Below are 19,283 nucleotides of genomic sequence, written 5' to 3'. Positions count from 1 at the left end.
AGAGACGCGCAGCAAGAAAGTCACTTTACTTTACAATAGTCAAGTTGGACATCACAGGCCCACAACACCGTCATTAGTTATCAGTGATAAATTTACTACACAATGCAAGGTGCAAACATGCCCCAAAGCGGAGAATTCCACACTGAAGCATGCACAATATTTACGTCAATTATTTGAATCACAACTCAATAAAAGTAGGTCCGAAGATTGCAAACAAATGCTGTAGACAGCCATCTGACGAGACCACGCTGCGTGGCAGCGAGAAACGAAGCAGGTGCCCCGCACTAGCCTTGTTTCGGCTCGCACAAGTCTCCAATGTACATTTTCACGCATCCTTTCTTCTGTTCAGCGAAATTTTGGCAATCCTGTAATCAGAAATCAGATACCGCGTCAAAAAAAGGGCAGATGAATCTGTAAACTATTTTATAATAAACCAAGCTAAGATTTGTAAAGTACACTGCCTCAACTTTGCGAACGATTTCGACTGCACTCTAAATGTCTTAGGAAGAAATTTACCATCACACGATGGAAATGATGCAAGCACAATACGAAGGTGGTTCTTATTCGAATTCGGAAGGTTTGTCATTGTATCTTAAAATGAAAATGCTAAAAGGATTGATACCGTAAGCCGGGGTAATATGAGACAATTTCGGGGTAATAATATATTATGAGACTGAGTTTGGTTTGCGTAAGATTCGCTCTGAGCTCGCTATCCGGCCACAAAGAGAGCCACTGCTCTAAAAAATTAATTACTCTTTGTTGGAACCATTTTTCGCCGTGAAGTTTGACAGGGATAGGTCATCAAATGCCACGAGCATCATAATTCTAACGATAAAAATCATGCGTCTCATATTACCCCGAAATTGTCTCATATTACCCCTGTCTACGGTATTGCAACGAAATATTGCTTCATATTATGCTTGCGCTGAATTCAATCTAACATCGGTAAAGACATTTAAAGTGTGCTCTCTGAGAAAGAAAATATTCCCAAGAAACACGATTATAATGATTCGCACATGCGACCCTTGCGCAAAATTCAAGCAGCACAACCTAATCAAAATAGTTATTATTTGCTGGGACCTTTTCCGAATCAAAAGTAGGATTGGAAATCAATTTTATGCTTTAATTATCGGAAAGTGCAGGTAAAAGGTCGTTAAGCAGTGAGACAAGTTCCGTATTGCAGAACAAACAGGTGGGAGGTGGCTTTAGTTTTAAAATGGAACTTCATGGTTAGAAGCTAAGGACATTTGTTCTGATAATGTTGTTCTGAATGTTTTCGAGGTCATGACATTTGAGAACGAACTGTGCGCAAGATTGTCCGCGCACACGACGAGACACTACATGGCTTTGGTACAATTTTGAAATGTGGTCTCACAAAATTTAATGTGGTAGTGTTCTTCGCACAGATTTGCACAAAATTGTGTCCAGTCACGGACAACTGTCGGGGAACACAGGGTAGGAAGAGTACGTACACTTCCATCCTCGACATCTTTATACATTAGGGTGGCTCAGACTCACATTTTCATATTGTGTTCAAATAACTGGTCGAGAGCGAGCTTTAAGTCAAGACATTGGCTCGAAGTTTATACTTTACTAGAACATTACATAATTTGAAACGAATTTTATAGGAGACGTTAAGTTAGTAGAGCACAAGACAAACGATTCGGCGCACAAGTAGAGCAATGGGTGCTGCAGTTTTTCGTACTAAAACCGTACGAAAAGTTCGACTGCCTGAAAATTTGCAACGTCTCGACCAAAATTGTTCGCAACATTTTGTCTCTACCTTGAACTTATCTTCCCCAGCTAACCCCTTGACGAGCCGTAAGGGAGGGAGCCCCCTAACTTGCCATACGTTGCCCCTGTAAGGGGACAAAAAGTGCCACTAGCCCCCCGACCCTATGGACGCCTATGGATGGATCACTGTGTCACAAAATGTCAGGCACCTCTGGTAAAACTAAAGCGCAGTATTACCCCCTGTTTTCAAGCGTAATCAGGTTACGCTTGAGATCAAGCGTAACCGGCTCACCCACCAAGATTCCCCCTATCTAAATGCATGGGGGAATTTCCACAGTATGCTTCATTTCAAGCGTAACGTCTTCAAGCGTAACTTTATGCTTGACTCCGGCATAGAGTTACGCTTTAGTTTCATTGGTGCAGACGTACCTGGCAGGTGTGGCTGCACGGGTGCGGGTAGATGGCGATGTACTCCGGGCGCCCCATCTCGATGCGGGCCGGTTCCTGGCGATGCTCCATCCCGCCATGCCTGAGGACGTAGATGGAGGTGGGGCCGCGGCGCTGCGGGACCTCAAGGCACTTGCCTTGCAGCAAGACGTGCAGCTTGGGCGCGGCGTCCATGACGCGCCGCAGCTGCTGCAGCCACTTGGCGTCGCACAGCTGCCACGACGCCTTGACGTTGCCCAGCACCAGGTGGCTCAGCTGGGCCGGCACCCTCACCAGCGGATCCACGGTGCCCCTGCAGCAACAGGCAGTTCACTGATACACTCTCAGACAGACTGTTGACTTTGAGTGCATAGTATTGACATTTTGTCGGTAGCACCTCAGGTTTTTTGTGCAACAGTAATATGTACTTCTGACTTTTGTTCGTATTATCTTACATCTCTTAGCTTATCAGTGTCACTTTTTTGCTGCAAATTAAGATAAGTGAAAAATCCACCTCTTGACATAAGCGTTTAAGCGTTTGAATTTGATGGTCTAGAGATATCTTCACAAGGGAGCACACTTAACTATTTTAACAAGTACTTATCACAGACAGTATTTTAGCTAATTGTTTGTAGCACACAGAACAATAATAATCAATGGACTTTGGACCTTGTAGGTATGAAAAGTACTTCTTAAAATATTGTAAAGAAGTTTTAAAGTTGTTTTTTTAACATAATTTTATAATGGATATAAGATTTAATACATCTATCAAACAAACACCTGTAAGCTTGTGAGTAAGGGCTAATTCCTACATAATTTTATGCAGTAAATTGTTCGTTTTTAAGAAGAAAATACTAAGTATTATTGTTGTAAGCTATAGAACCTAGTTACTGACGATACAGTCAATAAGAGGTCTGAGAGAGTGAATGAGTCATAGTCACGACTAAAATTTTGCATGAGGTATTTTTTATCGCCAAAATTATTGGGTGACTTCAATTTCATCGCCTAATATAACACCTACGGAGGGAGATATAGTATGAATGCTTTGCTCACCTACATTCGTCGCACGTAGGATACCACTTTTCTCACTTGACCTAAATTTGATGCGAGACCTTTGGGTGACACTAGAATTTGGGTGATAAATCCGATTCTCTCCGGCGATGCTGCAGGTGAATGTCTAATTCGAGGAATCTCGGCAAAATTGCAGCTAGGAGAGGCCAGAGTACTTTTGGATCAAAAGGACAGAGAAACCAATGGTGCCATTTCGAGCAAATCAGTTTTGACCGGGTTGCAAATGCAGCGTAGTTCCTTGGAACTCTTTTATTTATCAGAAGTTTTTGCACTGTTTCTGCACGCTATTGAGGATGTGCCTGATGACCGAAAACGACATCTTATTTTAACCCCGACTCAGATTTAATCCCGTGCAGGGTCAAACATAGGAGAAATTCGTACGTTTTTAAGTACTGGAATTGGACCTAAGGGCGCGAAAGCCAAAGTTGGCCGATGTATATCGCTAAAATTTTCCATGATTATTATCGCCAAAATTATTGGGTGACTTCAATTTCATCGCCTAATATAACACCCCTAAAAAAGGAAGGTTTGCTCACCTACATTTCGGTGACAAGTAGCTGATACGCTTTTTCTCACTGACTAAATTTGAGCGAGGGAACCTTTCTACACTGAATTTGGGTGATAAAACGGTTCATTTCTCGATTTAGGTGATTAATTAAACCTCACCTAAAATTTGGTAATGACCAAGACTTGGTATCAGTAAGAGGCCATCCAAAGAAACAGGAACCGTTTGAACATGGAGCCTAGTGCTCTTGGAGTCTGTCTTATTTGATAAATAAAGCCGCACGACCACATTTAGGATGTGCTCCTGAACCGCACCGCTCTCATCGACAGTGGTGAGGCGTTCAATGGAGTTGAGAGGACGCTCGGACACACTGTTGAAATCGTGGATGACATTTTCATCACTTTCATATGATGACAATCTCATCACAAACTGATGACATTTTCGTCAAAGCCCCTATACTTATTGCATGGGCGTGACAACAATGTCATCAATTGTTTTGATGACATCCTTGTAAGGAAAATTAGCCTTGAAATTGTCATCAAGTGACGACTTAAATTTTCACAGTGCACTCACCCATCCACCGTGCGGGGCAGCAGGGCGTGCAGGGGGAACATGCTCGGCTCCTCCTCCACTGTCAGCCTCCTCACCGACCGCAGCCCCGACCAGAGGGTCTTGAGCGCCTCGGGCCCGCGGTCCGGGTCGGACAGGGCTCTGCACACGCCACGGAGCGCGACGCTCTCCAAGCGCTCGAAGTCGGACAGCAGCGACAGGAGTGCCTCGCTGTGCGGAGTGCTGACATCTTCGGAGGACAAAGGGGACCCATTCAGAACGAGACATAACACACAGTGAGAGTAACAGGAAAAGTAATGATAACCATCGGCAACTTTGGCCCGTCCCGTATATTAGGAGATGTGCGAATTTTGCCTATGTTTAACCCTAACGGGATTTGACCCTGAGTTTGGGGTCAAAATAGATGTTATTTTCGTCATCAGCACCCTCAAAAACATCAGAAGTAATGCAAAAACTCGAATAAAAAGAATATTCAAAATATACCCCACTGGGATTTGAACCCGGGTCCAAACTTCTCCGATTCGCTTGAAACTGGCACCGTTAGTATTGTCTTGTCGCCCTGATTCCAAAAATACCCCTACATGCCCTGCTAGCTGTATCCGTTGCCGAAATCCTCCTCGACCCCATGAGGACCATGATGCACCTGCAGCAGCGCCCCCGGGGCTCGGGTCGGATTTGCTGCCACCGGGCGGTTCTTAGGATCACCCAGGAAGGCTGCATACCAAATTTGGTCAAGATCGGACCACGGGAAGTCCTCGGACGGACGGACGGACGCACAGCAAGCATCACACTATATCCCCGTCCCTCCGTCATTTTTTTTTACAAAAAATACACGGGACGGGCCAAAAACGTAAGGAAAAGGTACGGAACATGTCTGGTCAATAATGTGCCTGGACCGTCCGTACTTGCGGTTTCCTCCGTACCTCTGGGCTAAATTTTTCTGTACCATTTCCGTAAAAAGGTACGAAATTTTTTTTACAGTGCAGTTACACTCTTATTTCAGGAACGTGACATCACGTTGAAAACGTGACGAAATGTCAAGTTCGTTTGACCATTGAGTCACGTTCGTTTAAACGAAGATAAGCTAATTTCGAGCTGATTCGCGTCCAAACGAACGTGACTCACATGGTCAAAGAAACGTGACATTTCGTCACGTTCGTTTAAACGTGATGTCACGTTCCTGCAAAGAGGTGTCCATGGCAGACGTGACCTAGTCGTTAAATGAGCGCGTTGGCCAATGGGAGTAAGTGTGCAGAGATCCTACGTATTAGTGCGCTCCAAAAATGGGAGAATCTAGCCCGTATGATGCTGCACAAACATACCTTTGCACAGATCGAAGATGTCACATTTAATGACTCTCTGGAGCTGCCTGCAAGAGCTCTAGTAGCCTGCATGCCTGCCAACACGGTAACACTAAGCGCAACCTCATGGTTACAAGCTAACAGTTGAGCGCAAATTGAAGACGTTACGCTTGAAATGAAGCATACTCTGGAAATTCCACCACGCATTTAGATAGGGGGAATATGGGCGGTTGGGCCTGTTACGCTTGATTTCAAGCGTAACCTGATTACGCTTGAAAACAGAGGGTAATACTACGCTTTAGTTTTACCAGTGCAAGCATGCACTAACTAGTGCATACATGCCATGTACACGCTTCCTGATGCAGAAAACTCCCTATCCCTTATGCAGTAAATGTACGCTTCAGTTATCGTGTACATGGCATGTATGCACTAGTTAGTGCATGCTTGGCAGGCATGCGCTAGTTAGAGCGTGCTTGCAGGCATGCTCCAGTTAGAGCGTACCATGTACACTCTTTGATTTGTAGAGAACCTTGCAAACTAGATATTTGAGCTTTGTGAAGTAAAGTCGGTTGCTTGATACAACAGAGTATTTTCAGCTTATACAATCTTTGAAGGAAATACTTCATGATTTCGTCTTGCAAACTCTACGTTTATGTACATTTGATGTTCATAGCTAGCTCCATATATGTTCCTGTGACCAAGGTACAGTTTAAAATTACACTACAAATCCAAAGGCGATACAATTGAGCATCGCCAGTATCGCCAAAATCTGTCAATAAACAAAGAAGGGGACTCGTCCCCTTGATTTGTTGACTTTATTGCTCAATCTTGGCAATACTTAAAAGTATCCGCCAAATTTTGGTGATACTTTTGTGCATCGCCGTTTTGAAGGCAATATTTTTCGGTAAGACTCTTTGTTGGCGATATTCAATTGTATCGCCAAAAAATATACTACACATTTGTGCTCGGCTATTTCCAACATTTGTACCTAATTTTTCATTTATTACAAATCTGTGCACTACTTGCACCTCCACAAATACAGCAATTGTGCATTGGCATTTAGTATGCTTACCTAACGCAAGGGAGATGTCCAGTAGTTCCAGCGTGCGGCGAATTTTGCGCATGGAGAGTATCTTGCTCAGAACCTCGTAACTTTGCTGTCGGGGTGCACTTCGTTTGGAAATCAGGAACAGAGAGGAAAGGTACTTCAAAGGCTTCACCACGTTCACCAGGCTGGGCAACACGACGGCAGTGAGCACACGCAAAGAGCGGGGCCGTACATCCAACAAAGGCTGCTGACTCTGGAACAAAATTTGGATGCATGGAACTGTAAAAAGGCAAAAAAAGACTACGTCCGTAAGGGCACAGGCAAACACTTTAACACACAAGGGCGTACCAGGCGAGGGGTGAATCACTAGTGTACTCATGTGTACACAATTGCCCGTGCTCAGTGTACTCACAAGTTTAAAAAGGGTGAAATTCTCTAGCTTTTCAACCGAATTAACGTTGAGCGCCGTTAAAAACGCTAAATGAAGCCTTAAAACGTTTTAAATTGTGAAAGTTATGAGTAAACCAAGGTGTACTCATCCGTACTCCTGTACTCATGTGAAAACCAGAACGCTGAGTGATTCACCCCTCGGTACCAGGGAGATAATGCCGAAGGCCCGGCGTTTACAAGAAAGTTCTGAACTAATTTACGCCCTATTTTCCAGACTTCCTTTTACCACACAGAATGAAATCGTTCCGTTTCTGAGGATAGATGCACTTAATGTCTGGGAACGTCGTTGTGCACACCACAGATATTCGAACAGTTTGAACGTGGTCTCAATCATTTAATTACCACAGCCAATTCTAAGAACTATCCTGTACGAGACGTCATGCAAGTGAACAGCACAAACGTCTCCAAATTTGAGTTGTGTTAAAACACTGGAGGGACAAAATTGGGCATAAACAAATCCTATTCAAAAGATCTTATCCGGGCACTCCCATTCAAAGAATCTTATCTGCAACGCAAGCGAGTTTCACTAAGTTTGACCATTTGGGACGGATAAGGGGGCAAGCGGAACATATTTCTACACTCTACAAATCAAAGAGTGTACATGGTACGCTCTAACTGGAGCATGCCTGCAAGCACGCTCTAACTAGCGCATGCCTGCCAAGCATGCACTAACTAGTGCATACATGCCATGTACACGATAACTGAAGCGTACATTTACTGCATAAGGGATAGGGAGTTTTCTGCATCAGGAAGCGTGTACATGGCATGTATGCACTAGTTAGTGCAAGCTTGGCAGGCATGCGCTAGCTAGAGCGTGCTTGCAGGCATGCTCCAGTTAGAGCATACTATGTACACTCTTTGATTTGTAGAGCACGCACTATTGGTTTCTTTCATCTTCAAGTTTCGGTGACTTAAATCACAAATTGTTTTGATTTGTCGCTGTCTCAAATGATCAAACTTCGTGAAATTTGCTGGCGTAGCAGGAAAGAACAAGAGCGCCTAGATAAGATCTGTCGAATAGGACCCCTCGGATTGCACCCAGTATTGCAATGCAAAAAATTCCTTGGTTTGGTCCGGAAAATGGGGTAGTGAAAAGGTACGGACCTTCCGTACTGGTTCTCTGTGGTCTCCATAAGGATCTCATGTGTGAACTGGTACGGAAAACATGTACACGACTTCCATGGTTGGCAAGGTACGGGTAAAAAATTGACCAGACACGTTCCGTACTTTTTCCTACCAGTGTGGATAAGTCACCTCTGGTTCGACATCAAGTCGCAGCAGCTGATGACGGTGGACCTGAAGCAGGGAGCGGACCGGCAGGGCCACTGCCTCCTCGAGATGGCCGTCGTCACTGTCGCTGTCAGAGTCGTCCGAATCGTCGCTGACATCCCCGAAGGACATGGAGAAGGCGCAGAGGGAGCCCCTCCTGAGCCACTTGTAGTTTGTCCTGAGCAAAGCACTGCAACTGCAACACGAAGGGAGCGAGTCAGCGAGTTAACACGCTGAAAGACTTGCGAAGACATTTCACTTAGAATGAAAGAGTCATGATCATGACTAAAATTTTGGGTGAGGAAAGTTTCCTCACCCAAATTTGGGTCATAATACTATGGAGCTATATAGGGAGCTGGTACACCCTTCCTCGCCCAAATTTGGGTGAAAAAGTAAACCTAGGAGCGAGCTCGCTCAAAATTGGGTATTGATCATGACTTTTTCATTCTCAGTGTTGCCACCATACGACGGATACGGCGCTAGCGGGGTGGGAACGGAGGTTTTCTTCGCGTCAGGAAGGATTTTCATTGAATCTTGCGATGGAAATCCTAAAAGGATTCGTATCACCGCGGTGCGCCCATTTCACCCTAAAAGGTCAATTGCTGAATTGTGAGATGTGTAAAGTAAACAATAAAGAAACGCACACAAATGCGGATTGAAATGAACTGAAAGGAAAGGTACATGGTATGCATTGACCAACCATTTCAATTCCTGTCCCGTGAAAGCATTGCACAGGAAAGGTCGCAGGACAGCTTTGCAGACTTTTGACTGAGAAATACTCTGCAAACTGAAGTGTGTACATAGTACACTCTTATTAGAGCATACTTCCAAGTACACTCTTATTTACAGCATACATGCTAGGCACACGCTAAAATAGAGTGTGCCTGGCATGTACACGCTAAATAAGTGTGTACCTTGCAAGTACACGCTAAAATGCAGTCGATTAGTCCTATCTAAAAGCATGGGCTAGTTTAAGTGTACTCTCCAGGTACACTCTTATTTAGCGTGTACATGCAATGTACACTCTATTTTAGCGTGTGCCTAGCAAGTATGCTGTAACTAAGAGTGTACTTGGAAGTATGCTCCAATAAGAGTGTACTATGTACACACTTCAATTTGCAGAGTAGGTTCGATTAAGTTATATTCCCGAGTAAGGCACGTAGCTGAGAGAGCATTACTCGGCTTACCTGCGCATGATAATGTTTAAGGCGACAAGGTGCGGTTTGCTGGCAATGGTTTCCCAGACAACCAGGGCCTCGAAGTCCGTGAGCAGGTTTCCCACACACAGGTCTAAGGAGAAGACGTTGTCTTTGATTAGGTGTCGCAGACAGAGCAGCACCATCAGCGACGACGGCGTGAAAATCACCAACTTATCGCCGTTCTCCTGAAAACCGAGAAATGTCGACATATGACCAGTGTGTGTGACTCAACAAGCGTCGACCAAGGGGTATGCTCTCTCGACCTGTGAGCACACTTTTAACTCTATTTCGCCTTGAACCGAGGGGCAAACAGCTTCGAAAAACTTAGTACACAGTTATTTAAAATTTTAAAATCGTTTCAAACCATTTCAACGTAATTTTAACGCCATTTAGCGACATTTCGACATTATCTCAAGGGAAACGTTCACCAAAATTCAAGTTGTTTACCCCTAGCCTCTACCTAATGGGGATTAGGATAAAGCAAACCAAAACCACCCAAAAATATGTGAAAATAGGAAAAATTTCACCAAAAACGCTTTAATGACGCATGCATGCTCATAAAATGCCTACGAACTTGGTAACCCGTATTGCCTTATTTCATTCTCATTTCAGGCACGTGACATCACAACGAATCACGGTTAAAACGGTACCTGGTTTTCCCGGGAAGCCTATGGTAGAGACATAGGCGATTTCCAGGGAGTTCCTGGGAAAACCAGGAGCCGTTTTTTACCGTGATGTGACAAAACGTCACGTTCATTTCAGGACCGTCTCTTTATCGTTTGACTTGTTCACATTTCAACAAATATGACACAATGCCTAAAGGAACGTGAGATTTTGACATATTCGTTTCAACGTGATGTCACCTTCCTGGAATGAGTGTGTTTTGCGTAAGTTGTGAACACATTAAAAAACATAAACTAGGTACAATGTCGACTACAATATGGAATAATTGTCCGTATGCAATAGCTTCTGCATGCACAATTATGCACTCTCGGCGTTTTACTGACTATTTCTCATTAGCAGACGCATTCCTGTAACCAACCATAATACTTAGTATTTTTTGACAGTATTACTTAGCAATTGCTAATTACTGTACTGATACTAAGGGAGTATGAGGCGATTTGTAACAGGGGCGATTCGTAACAAATGCGTTTATTAATTTAAGTGGAGGGAGCAGAGGAAAATCTGAGTATGGCCCCTCTTTCGCTTCAAGTACAGGGTCCTTGAACAATCGAAGCGGATGTGATCGGTGCTCAGGTATAGTTTTGGAGGGCGTCTGAAATATAGGGTACACCGAAATTTCGGCAAACAGGCAAATCTTTTATTTTGAGTTTTAGGAAGTTTCTGTCTGAGGCTCCCCAGGTATGAATCACCATCGAAGTACCGTTGGGGCCTTGAAGCGTGACCCTTTTACAATATAAACACGTGGCATAAGTTGCTTTTACTTTGTCCAGTGATAGTTAGGGACGGATTTCTTGCGGAACACGCATTTGGGGTGATTCGTAACAGACCCGTATAAAATCAAGAATTTAAGTAGTTTATGCTGTTAAATGCTTGAATTATTTCTCGAATCATCTGCTGTTTTATTCCAATACATTTACACAGCTCGAAATGCATTTTAAAGCGAGTTTTTCTATGCTTTCCTCTAAAATTGAAAAAAGTGAGGTTAGGATTGACATAGCCAATCAGTTAATGCTGAGGCGGTCAACGGCAGCTTGTAATGTAGATTTTTAGACCTCTGCAGGACACCCGAAGAACAACTGGTGGAGAAGATAACATTCCCGACGATGTTTCATTTAATGTGTAGGATGTTATGAAAAGCCCCATGACTGTTACAATTCACCTCATGTTGGGGCGATTCGAAACAGCATGCAAGGGTTTGGAAAACGTCTTAGATTTCAAAGATTACGGACTCCAGAATGATCCAATGGAGCTGCACAGTCTAGATGGAGGGCCAGACTGCTCAACTGGCACATGTTTGACACCGATATGCAGAATGTTCTTAATTTTGTATAGAGAATTCCGAAATCTGTTACAAATAGCCCCATACTCCCTTACCGTTTTCTTAATAAATTACAAATAAATTTTTAAGTATTTAAGAACTAAATACTAAGTATTATGGTTGCTTACAGAAATACGTCTGCTAATGAGAAATAGTCAGTAAACGGCTGAGAGTGTGACAAAAGTTATGGACAATAAAAGCAGGTTAACATTTAGTGTGCTTATGCACCCCTGCAAGATATATTGAGGGGTCCTTTATAGAAGATCTTATCTAAGCATTCCCCTTGAGGAATCTTATCAAAAACGCAAAAAATTTTGGCCAAGCTTGATGATTTGGAACGCATACGAGAGTAAGTGGCACATCTTCCTACATAAACTATTGCTATCTTCGATCTTTCATCTTCAAGTTTAAGTGAATTAAATCACAAGTTCTGTTAGACTATAGCTGTATCAAATGATAAAACTGAGTAAAATTCGCCTGCGTCTTCAGTGAGGTCCTTCATTTGGAAAAGGGGGCGGGGGGGCTCGATAAGATGTTCAGAATGGAACCCGCCGGTATGAACTCTGAACAATGCCAAAAGCAAGCAAAGACTCCTTGCTGTCCGTCCAACTTACCAAGAAGAGCGCGAGGGGACTGTTGCCCCGCGCGACCATGATCTTGCAGTAGGGAGGCACGCCGTGCTGGCGGCGGAGGAGGCGCACCACGCGCAGGGACTCCGCCTTGATGGGGTAGCCGTAGGGCACCCTGCGCGACGTCCACAGCCGCCTCGAACTGCAGATGTCCCGCCACCGCGTGCACACCTGGGACGAAACACCGAGTCAGTCAGTCGGACACACACACACTGATGATTTAAGTGTGCACTGAGTACACAATCAGAGCACTCAAGTATGTACTGAGTACACACATAGATTTTCAGTGCACACAACGTGAAAGAACAGCGCACACTCTCCGCACGTTACGGACTATTTGCTCATTTATCGTCAGTACTGATGCAAGTAATTTATGCCACCATAATACGTCTTTTCCTTTTTTAAAGAACTACTTGGGAGATATTTAATAATGTACTGACAATTTGAATTTGGTTAGGTTGGGAACTTATAAAATACTAATTTAATTATTGTTGCTCATGCGAATACGTAATTAATGAGGAAAGAGTCAGTAAGGTGCTGAGAGTGCATTAAGTTCCCGCTTGACAAGGCCCGCCCACTACCGTAGACCGAGGTAATATGAGACGCATGATTTTTATCGTTAGAATAATGATGCTCGTGGCATTTGATTACTTATCCCTGTCAAACTTCACGGCGAAAAATGGTACCAACAAAGAGTAATTAATTTGTTAGAGCAGTGGCTCTCTTTGTGGCCGAATAGCGAGCTCTGAGCGAATCTTACGCAAACCAAACTCCGTCTCGTATTACCCTGAAATTGTCTCATAATACCCCGGCTTACGGTACATGGTTTTGCACAAAATTTTGTAAGAGACGTCACCTTTAATTTAGTGCGGATTAACTTTCCGTACATTTATGTACGCAATTTTGTACAAAACTGCACTGCAAACCTAACTGTCTACTAAGTACACACTTACAAACGCATGCTTGGCAAGTACACACTTACAAATGCATGCTTGCAAGTACACACTTACAAACGCATGCTTGACGCCGTATAACTCCATGCGTCAAGCATACATTTGTAAGTGTGTACTTGGCCAAGGATGCGTTTGCAAGTGTGTACCTGCAGGCATGCATTTGTAAGTGTGTACTTAGTAGACAGTTAGGTTTGTAGTGTGAGGAAATATGAGCAGTTTTTCGTACGCAAATGATAGGTGAGATAAATAAATAAAGATAAACCATTATTACACCAAAACTGTGATAACCTGGGCCCAGACCGGCCAAAACAAAAGAGAATTACTGCATTTTTAATGCGATAATTTTTTTATTGCTGCCACTTATGCGATAATTTGAAGGAATCACTTTAGCCTTCTTATCGCAGCAACTTGTGTGAAACTTATCACATTAGAGATATCAGTGAATTTACTGACCAATGCAGAATGAAGTTCAATTCCTCCAGACTTCGTATTTGACGGGACATAACTCACCTGCGACGCCACTACAATGTGTTCCACATCCAGGAACGAAAACACAAGTTCAAGGGCGAGATCACTCAGGGCGTTGATCTGGGCCTGAAAATACCAGAGATGAAGAAGAGTCACAAAAGAAACTACTCAATAGATGAGAAAACGAGATGGATTGTCATTGACCTTTACCGTAACAGAAACAGCTTAGCGTGAATTTTCCGACAAATTTGATGATGCATAGTCACCAATCATCTCACAACACGACAATTGCTTTGAACATTGAAAATAACGACAATGTCGTATGAAATTATAGAATCTTTCATATTGAAAAGGGGATAAGCCCTTAAAATGCCCGATAGATGTCGTATTCTCACCTAAATTTAGAGACAAGTTGTTATCGTGCCGTTAACTACCCAAATTTCGAACAACGGTCTAAACTGCTGTTCGAGGATGGGACAGACGGTAACAGCCTCCAACTTTTGGCCCTGGCCTGAACTCCCCTCAATGACTCGAAACCTACATTCATCGGCCCCATTCCCCTTCCAAGAGCACTGTGGGAAAAAATCACAGGAAATCCTGTAGTGATTAGTACAGCTGTCACTGTAGTTCAGAGTACAGGATTTACTGTACTTTTTTACAGGATCTGCTGTACTTTGTACGGGATTCACTGTACCACAGGAGTGGAGTACGGAATATCCTGTACCAGGTACAGTAAACACTGTAGCCAGGCACAGTAAATCATGTGTTCTGAACTACAATAAATCCCGGCAAAAAAATTAACGGGATTTACTGTGGTTTTTTCGTACAGTGAGCTGACGTCCGGACTCACAATTTCTTCTTCTTGAGGTTTCTCTTCAACGATCCATCGTTCAAGCCTCGCTCGCCGCCGGGTCAACATGGTCCAAACGTGCCGCCAACACCGCAGGAAGCACAGGCTTCAGGGGCAGCCTTCTGAATTGAGGGTCTGGTGCTGAAACACACAGGGCTCGCTCTCAAAAAATTGCATACTATTTCAGGCACTCTGGAAACCAGACAAACTATTTAGAGCCGTACAGAGAAAAGTGACTTGCTATAGCAAAGTGTTTTGAGCATACATAAGCTTACAAAGAAAATAGTAATAAGGGTTATAGAGTATTTCGGAGGGAGTCTGCACTGAGAAAACCTTACAAACTATTTTGGGCCTTACAAAGAAAAGTAGTTTGTATAACAAAGTATTTTGAGCATACGTAAGCTTACAAAGAAAATACTTTGTAATTTACGAACTATTTCTTCGTACAACAAAGTATTTTTGTTTGTTATATGTATGCTCAAAATACTTCGTAAGGTTTTAAGAGTGCGGGCTGGAAGCGCAGACCTGAACCAAGAACACACGAGTAAACGCGCTTCTTTAGATGGATGCCCCACACTCTCAGCCGTTTACTGACTACTTCTCATTAGCAGACGTATTTCTGTAAGCAACCAAAATACTTAGTATTAAGTTCTCAAATACTTAAAAATTTCTTTGTAATTTACTAAGAAGACGGCAATATCAGTACAGTAATTGGCAATTGCTAAGTAATACTGACAAAAAATACTAAGTATTATGGTTGCTTACAGAAATGCGTAAGCTAATGGGAAAAAGTCAGTAAAAGGCTGAGCGTGCAGTATGTTACCGTATTTCTGAACTGAAATTATAAGAAAGTAAGACAATTATCCAAAGTTTGGGACGTTTTCCTTCGGAACAGGCTCGTCGGAAATGAGTTTCCGGCCAAGAAAGCGGCTCGTGCCTTCCGGTCCGGACCATCTCTGAATTAACCTCTTAACGAACAATTTCTTCGGAATACAAGCTCAAAAGTTTGGACCTAACATATACACAAAATACTTCGTAAAGTTTGAAGGGTGGGCCGATGCAAGTTTCATTGTTTCGACGAGGTATGATGAGCATACTTATGCTTGCATCTTAATTTACAAAGCCGTTTTTTCGTAAGAAACTTAAGTTAAATCCTTAAATCTTCTCAAAGTACATGGTAAGGTCATAAACGTGTAGCCTGCGAAAACAAAACCGGAACTTCACGAAGACTTCACAGTGGAACGGAACCCTAATAAGCACCCTCGTGAAGAGGGCATTCATCAAGACGCTCAAGTGGTCAACTCCAAATCAGGGGGTGGCAACGGCCTAGGGAGAGCGTGAAGCGACGCTCGCGCCGTCAGTGCAGAGGTTGCGCACTTGTTCGAGATTATGAAAACTAGACTGTGTTTTCCAAAACGCTTTGCACCGATGGAAAGGGCTTGAAATTTAGGGTGCATTAGGCTTATTGCTCTTCTCGAAACTCCCCCCTTACCTAATAATAAGGCCGTTGCGCCCCCTGTCCAAATCCAAGGCTCTATTGGTTCTTGGACGTGCTTGCAACTGAAAACAGAACGCCTCGACGTCTCACGCTTTCTGTCCCTAGGTTTCACACTGGCGGTATTCGGCCGTAAGTGTTTTTCCCCGCTGTCTAGACATCGGAATCTTCTGGCACTAGGGCGATACTTGAGTATCTTTTGTGGCGATTCAATTGAGTAGTATCGCCAGCAAACGGCCTTACCGAAAAATCACGCCTTTTAACTGCGGCGCACAAAAGTATCTACAAACTTCGGCAATACTTTGGAGTATCGCCAAAATCTGGCAATACAGAAAGTACTATTCCCCTTGATCAGTTCACAATAGGGTACTTCGGAGGAAACCTAGACCGGAAGTCAGCGACAGAACGGGAGAAACGAAGAAGCGTCGCGCGGCTGTGCTGAGCGGTGGTGGGGGCCGGAATCGGCAGAGTGGGGGTAGCATGCGCGCGCCGCCTTCACCCCCACTCCGCCGATTTCGACCCCCACCACCGCTCAGCACGGCCGCGCGATGCTCTTTTGTTTCTCCTGTTCTGTCGCTGACTTCCGGCCTACGCTTTCTCCGAAGTACCCTATTCACTAAAATATAGCCAAATTTTGGCGGTACTATTGAGTATTGCCGTTTAGAAGGTAAGATTTTTCGGTAAGGCCGTTTTAGGGCGATACTCAATGGTGTCGCAAAAAAAGATACTTTACATAGAGTACTCCAAAGAAGCTCTGGCCCGGAAGAACAAGAACAAAAACGGAAGTAAGAAATTGCAGTTTCTATGAGAAATATGCGCTGCGGACCCTCAAGCGCAGCGTAGGTATGTTTCACATAGATACTGCAATTTCTTACTTCCGTTTTTGTTCTTCTTCTTCCGGGCCAGAGCTTCTTTGGAGTACTCTATTTCCCCTCTGGATTTAGAGTGCCTACATGAATTCGATCAAACGGGGAAGATTAGCACATTATGTGTACACTGCCAATCCAAGTGTGAGACAGTCTCACACTATTAAGTGTGAACCGATGTCTCACACTTACAAGTGTGAGCCACGTGTGTCCCACGCTTGCAAGTGTGGGACACGGTTTGTCTCACACTTGCAAGCGTGAGACTCGTTTTGTCTCACACTTACGAGCGTGGGTCTTGTGGCACTAAACCACAGGGAACCATAGGCAGTAAGTGTGGGACAGACCGTGTCTCACACTTGTAAGTGTGAGACAAATGATGTCTCACACTTGCAAGCGTGGGACAAACGTGGCTCACAATTGTAAGCGTGAGACATCGTGGTTCACACTAAATAGTGTGAGACTGTCTCACACTTGGATTGGCAGTGTAGCGTCGAAAGTCTAATTCGAAACTTCCATGCTTCGTAACGCTCAGTTCTGGTTCCCAAGAGCACGGTAACGGAAAACGACGCTTTAGAGCGTTACGATGATCAGAGGACAGTGCCGCTCATATCATTCATTCAGTGAAGTCGAAGTGGCGCTTCCACACCGGAAGTAAAATGTCGGGAATGAGAAAAAGCATCTGTTGAAGGATATGAGTGATCAATGCTGTGACGGTCGCAGGACATGTACCACAGCTCTACAACTCTGCCGACTGTAGCCAGAACCACAGCTCTGAGACCGGTGCTCGATAGGGTACTTTCGTAGATCCTGCACCGGAAGCAAGCAGACCAGCAGACGCCAAATAGGGTACTTTCGTAGATCCCTGAGCCGGAAGCACACAGACGCCATGTTGGCGGAAGTAGATCCAAATTTGACATGGGAAAGAGACGTTCGTCAAAGGTACGGCCACACTTGAACATAAACAGTCGTTTGATACTGTTTGCAGTGCATATGTGTTTCGCGAGCAATATTTGTACAGCTCGGCTATAGTTTGGATCCGAAGAGAGTTAGTTTCCGGCCAATTTGGCGTCTGCTGGTCTACTTGCTTCCGGTTCAGGATTCTACGAAAGTACCCTATTGGCCGGACACTAACCTCTCTTCGGATCCAAAACTATAGCCGAGGTGTACTAATATTGCTCGCGAAACACACATGCACTGCAAACAAGTATCAAACGACTGTTTATGTACAAGTGTGGCCGATACGTTTGACGAACGTCTCTTTCCCATGTCAAGTTTGGATCTACTTCCGCCAACATGGCGTCTGTGTGCTTCCGGCTCAGGGATCTACTAAAGTACCCTATTCAAATGATAGTTCAGCTGAATGTTTGACGAGTGGAATTACTAATGAAGTAAGAATGAGTTCAAATAAAATTAAAAGAATTGTAACCACCTTGGCCTCCGAAATAAATTTCACTGGTTTATGGAGATTTAATTTAAAAGTTAAGTAATTGTCGTAAATTTTGAAGAAACTTGTGTTAAGTTCGAAAAAGTCAATGAATTTTGGGACGCAAATATTTTTGAGGCTATTGCCCCCTATTATCTGCTACTGTATACAGGTGTTAAGTAAAAGAGTAAGGTGAGGATATGGGACCCTTTGTGTAGCGCCGCAGACCAAGGTGGGTGTAAACGCCTGGCGTGGATTGACGGAACTGGCGCAGCATCGCGAAGCCTGTTACAAGTCCCTGTCTGGCGTACACCTACCTTGTCTACCCACTTCAGGATCAACACGCCATGAAGGACAGACTCGCCACAGCTGAAACATGGGTGGAGGGCATTTTGGACAGCTCTGGGAAGCCTCAAACACCTAAACACAGCGTATGGCAAGGTTTTGTCAAATCTTCTGGATGGAGCAGAGGACCCCAAGTGTATTTGAAGACTCGCCAGTGTGCTGGATCAGAAAGACTTCGAGTGCAGGAAGGTGTTACAGACATGTCTGCTATTGTTGTCAGGCGTCATGAGGCCAATAGGTATATCAAGAAACCGGAGAATCCTAACTCCCCTCTTTTATTTCCACCTCATGTTTACCGAAAGGCCGAACAAGAAGCGCGAGATAAAGTCTTGAATCTGCCTAAATCCAACGATGCTTTGCTGAGTCTGCAGAAACTGAAATGTGATCCCAGATATCTCGGCAGCATTCACTACATCGATCTAGACCTAATTAAGGTTACTTTATTACCCAGGCCAAAGTCTACTGCAGAAGCAAGGCTGTTGCTCTAATTCTCTTGATGCCACAAGCAGCCTCATCCGTCGAATGAAAAAGGGAAATGGCTTGTCGGGGTTAAGTTAAATCAGCTTTTGTCTGAACAACAGGATGCGAGCAGCATCGTACACTGGACCAATGAGTGGACCTGTAGGGTTGCACTTTCTCCCACAGAGGTTGCTGTGGATGATTCAGCTTGTTTGCTTAG

At 44.0% G+C, this 19,283-nt stretch overlaps 1 protein-coding gene across 12 annotated transcripts; it reads right to left on the bottom strand.

Moving 5' to 3' along the window:
* Nucleotides 1-9: 9 nt before the first annotated feature.
* On the bottom strand, nt 10-19,208 carry LOC117639907. Of its 12 annotated transcripts, none has more exons than XM_034375921.1 (11): nt 18,901-19,030; nt 18,577-18,679; nt 14,476-14,616; nt 13,668-13,751; nt 12,190-12,375; nt 9,562-9,758; nt 8,360-8,570; nt 6,680-6,908; nt 4,310-4,535; nt 2,164-2,473; nt 230-365 (listed from the first exon to the last, which is right to left on the bottom strand). In XM_034375921.1, the coding sequence occupies exons 3-11, from the start codon at nt 14,542-14,544 to the stop codon at nt 285-287; spliced, it is 1,593 nt and encodes a 530-aa protein (XP_034231812.1). In that variant the 5' UTR covers nt 14,545-14,616; nt 18,577-18,679; nt 18,901-19,030; the 3' UTR covers nt 230-284. The 12 variants fall into 12 exon arrangements, with proteins under 12 accessions (XP_034231824.1, XP_034231812.1, XP_034231814.1 ...); XM_034375923.1 differs by lacking the exons at nt 18,577-18,679; nt 18,901-19,030 and adding exons at nt 16,924-16,964; nt 17,324-17,361; XM_034375933.1 differs by lacking the exon at nt 18,901-19,030 and having other exon boundaries at nt 10-365; nt 18,577-18,714.
* Nucleotides 19,209-19,283: the final 75 nt, after the last annotated feature.

This window comes from Thrips palmi, unplaced genomic scaffold (assembly GCF_012932325.1).
Source record: "Thrips palmi isolate BJ-2018 unplaced genomic scaffold, TpBJ-2018v1 HiC_scaffold_12, whole genome shotgun sequence".
NCBI classification, from domain to species: domain Eukaryota; kingdom Metazoa; phylum Arthropoda; class Insecta; order Thysanoptera; family Thripidae; genus Thrips; species Thrips palmi.
Note: the sequence above shows the minus strand (reverse complement) of the source record. Positions and strands in the feature narration are given on the sequence as shown.

Bases quoted from the DNA above. Each gene is read 5' to 3' on its own strand.
- LOC117639907 (XM_034375922.1), bottom strand. From the start codon at position 14,544: ATGTTGACCCGGCGGCGAGCGAGGCTTGAACGATGGATCGTTGAAGAG. The intron at 8,571-9,561 runs GTAAGCCGAGTA...TTCGTGTTGCAG, and splicing joins TTAAACATTATCATGCGCAG to TTGCAGTGCTTTGCTCAGGA. The intron at 6,909-8,359 runs GTGACTTATCCA...ATTTTGTTCCAG, and splicing joins GACTTGATGTCGAACCAGAG to AGTCAGCAGCCTTTGTTGGA.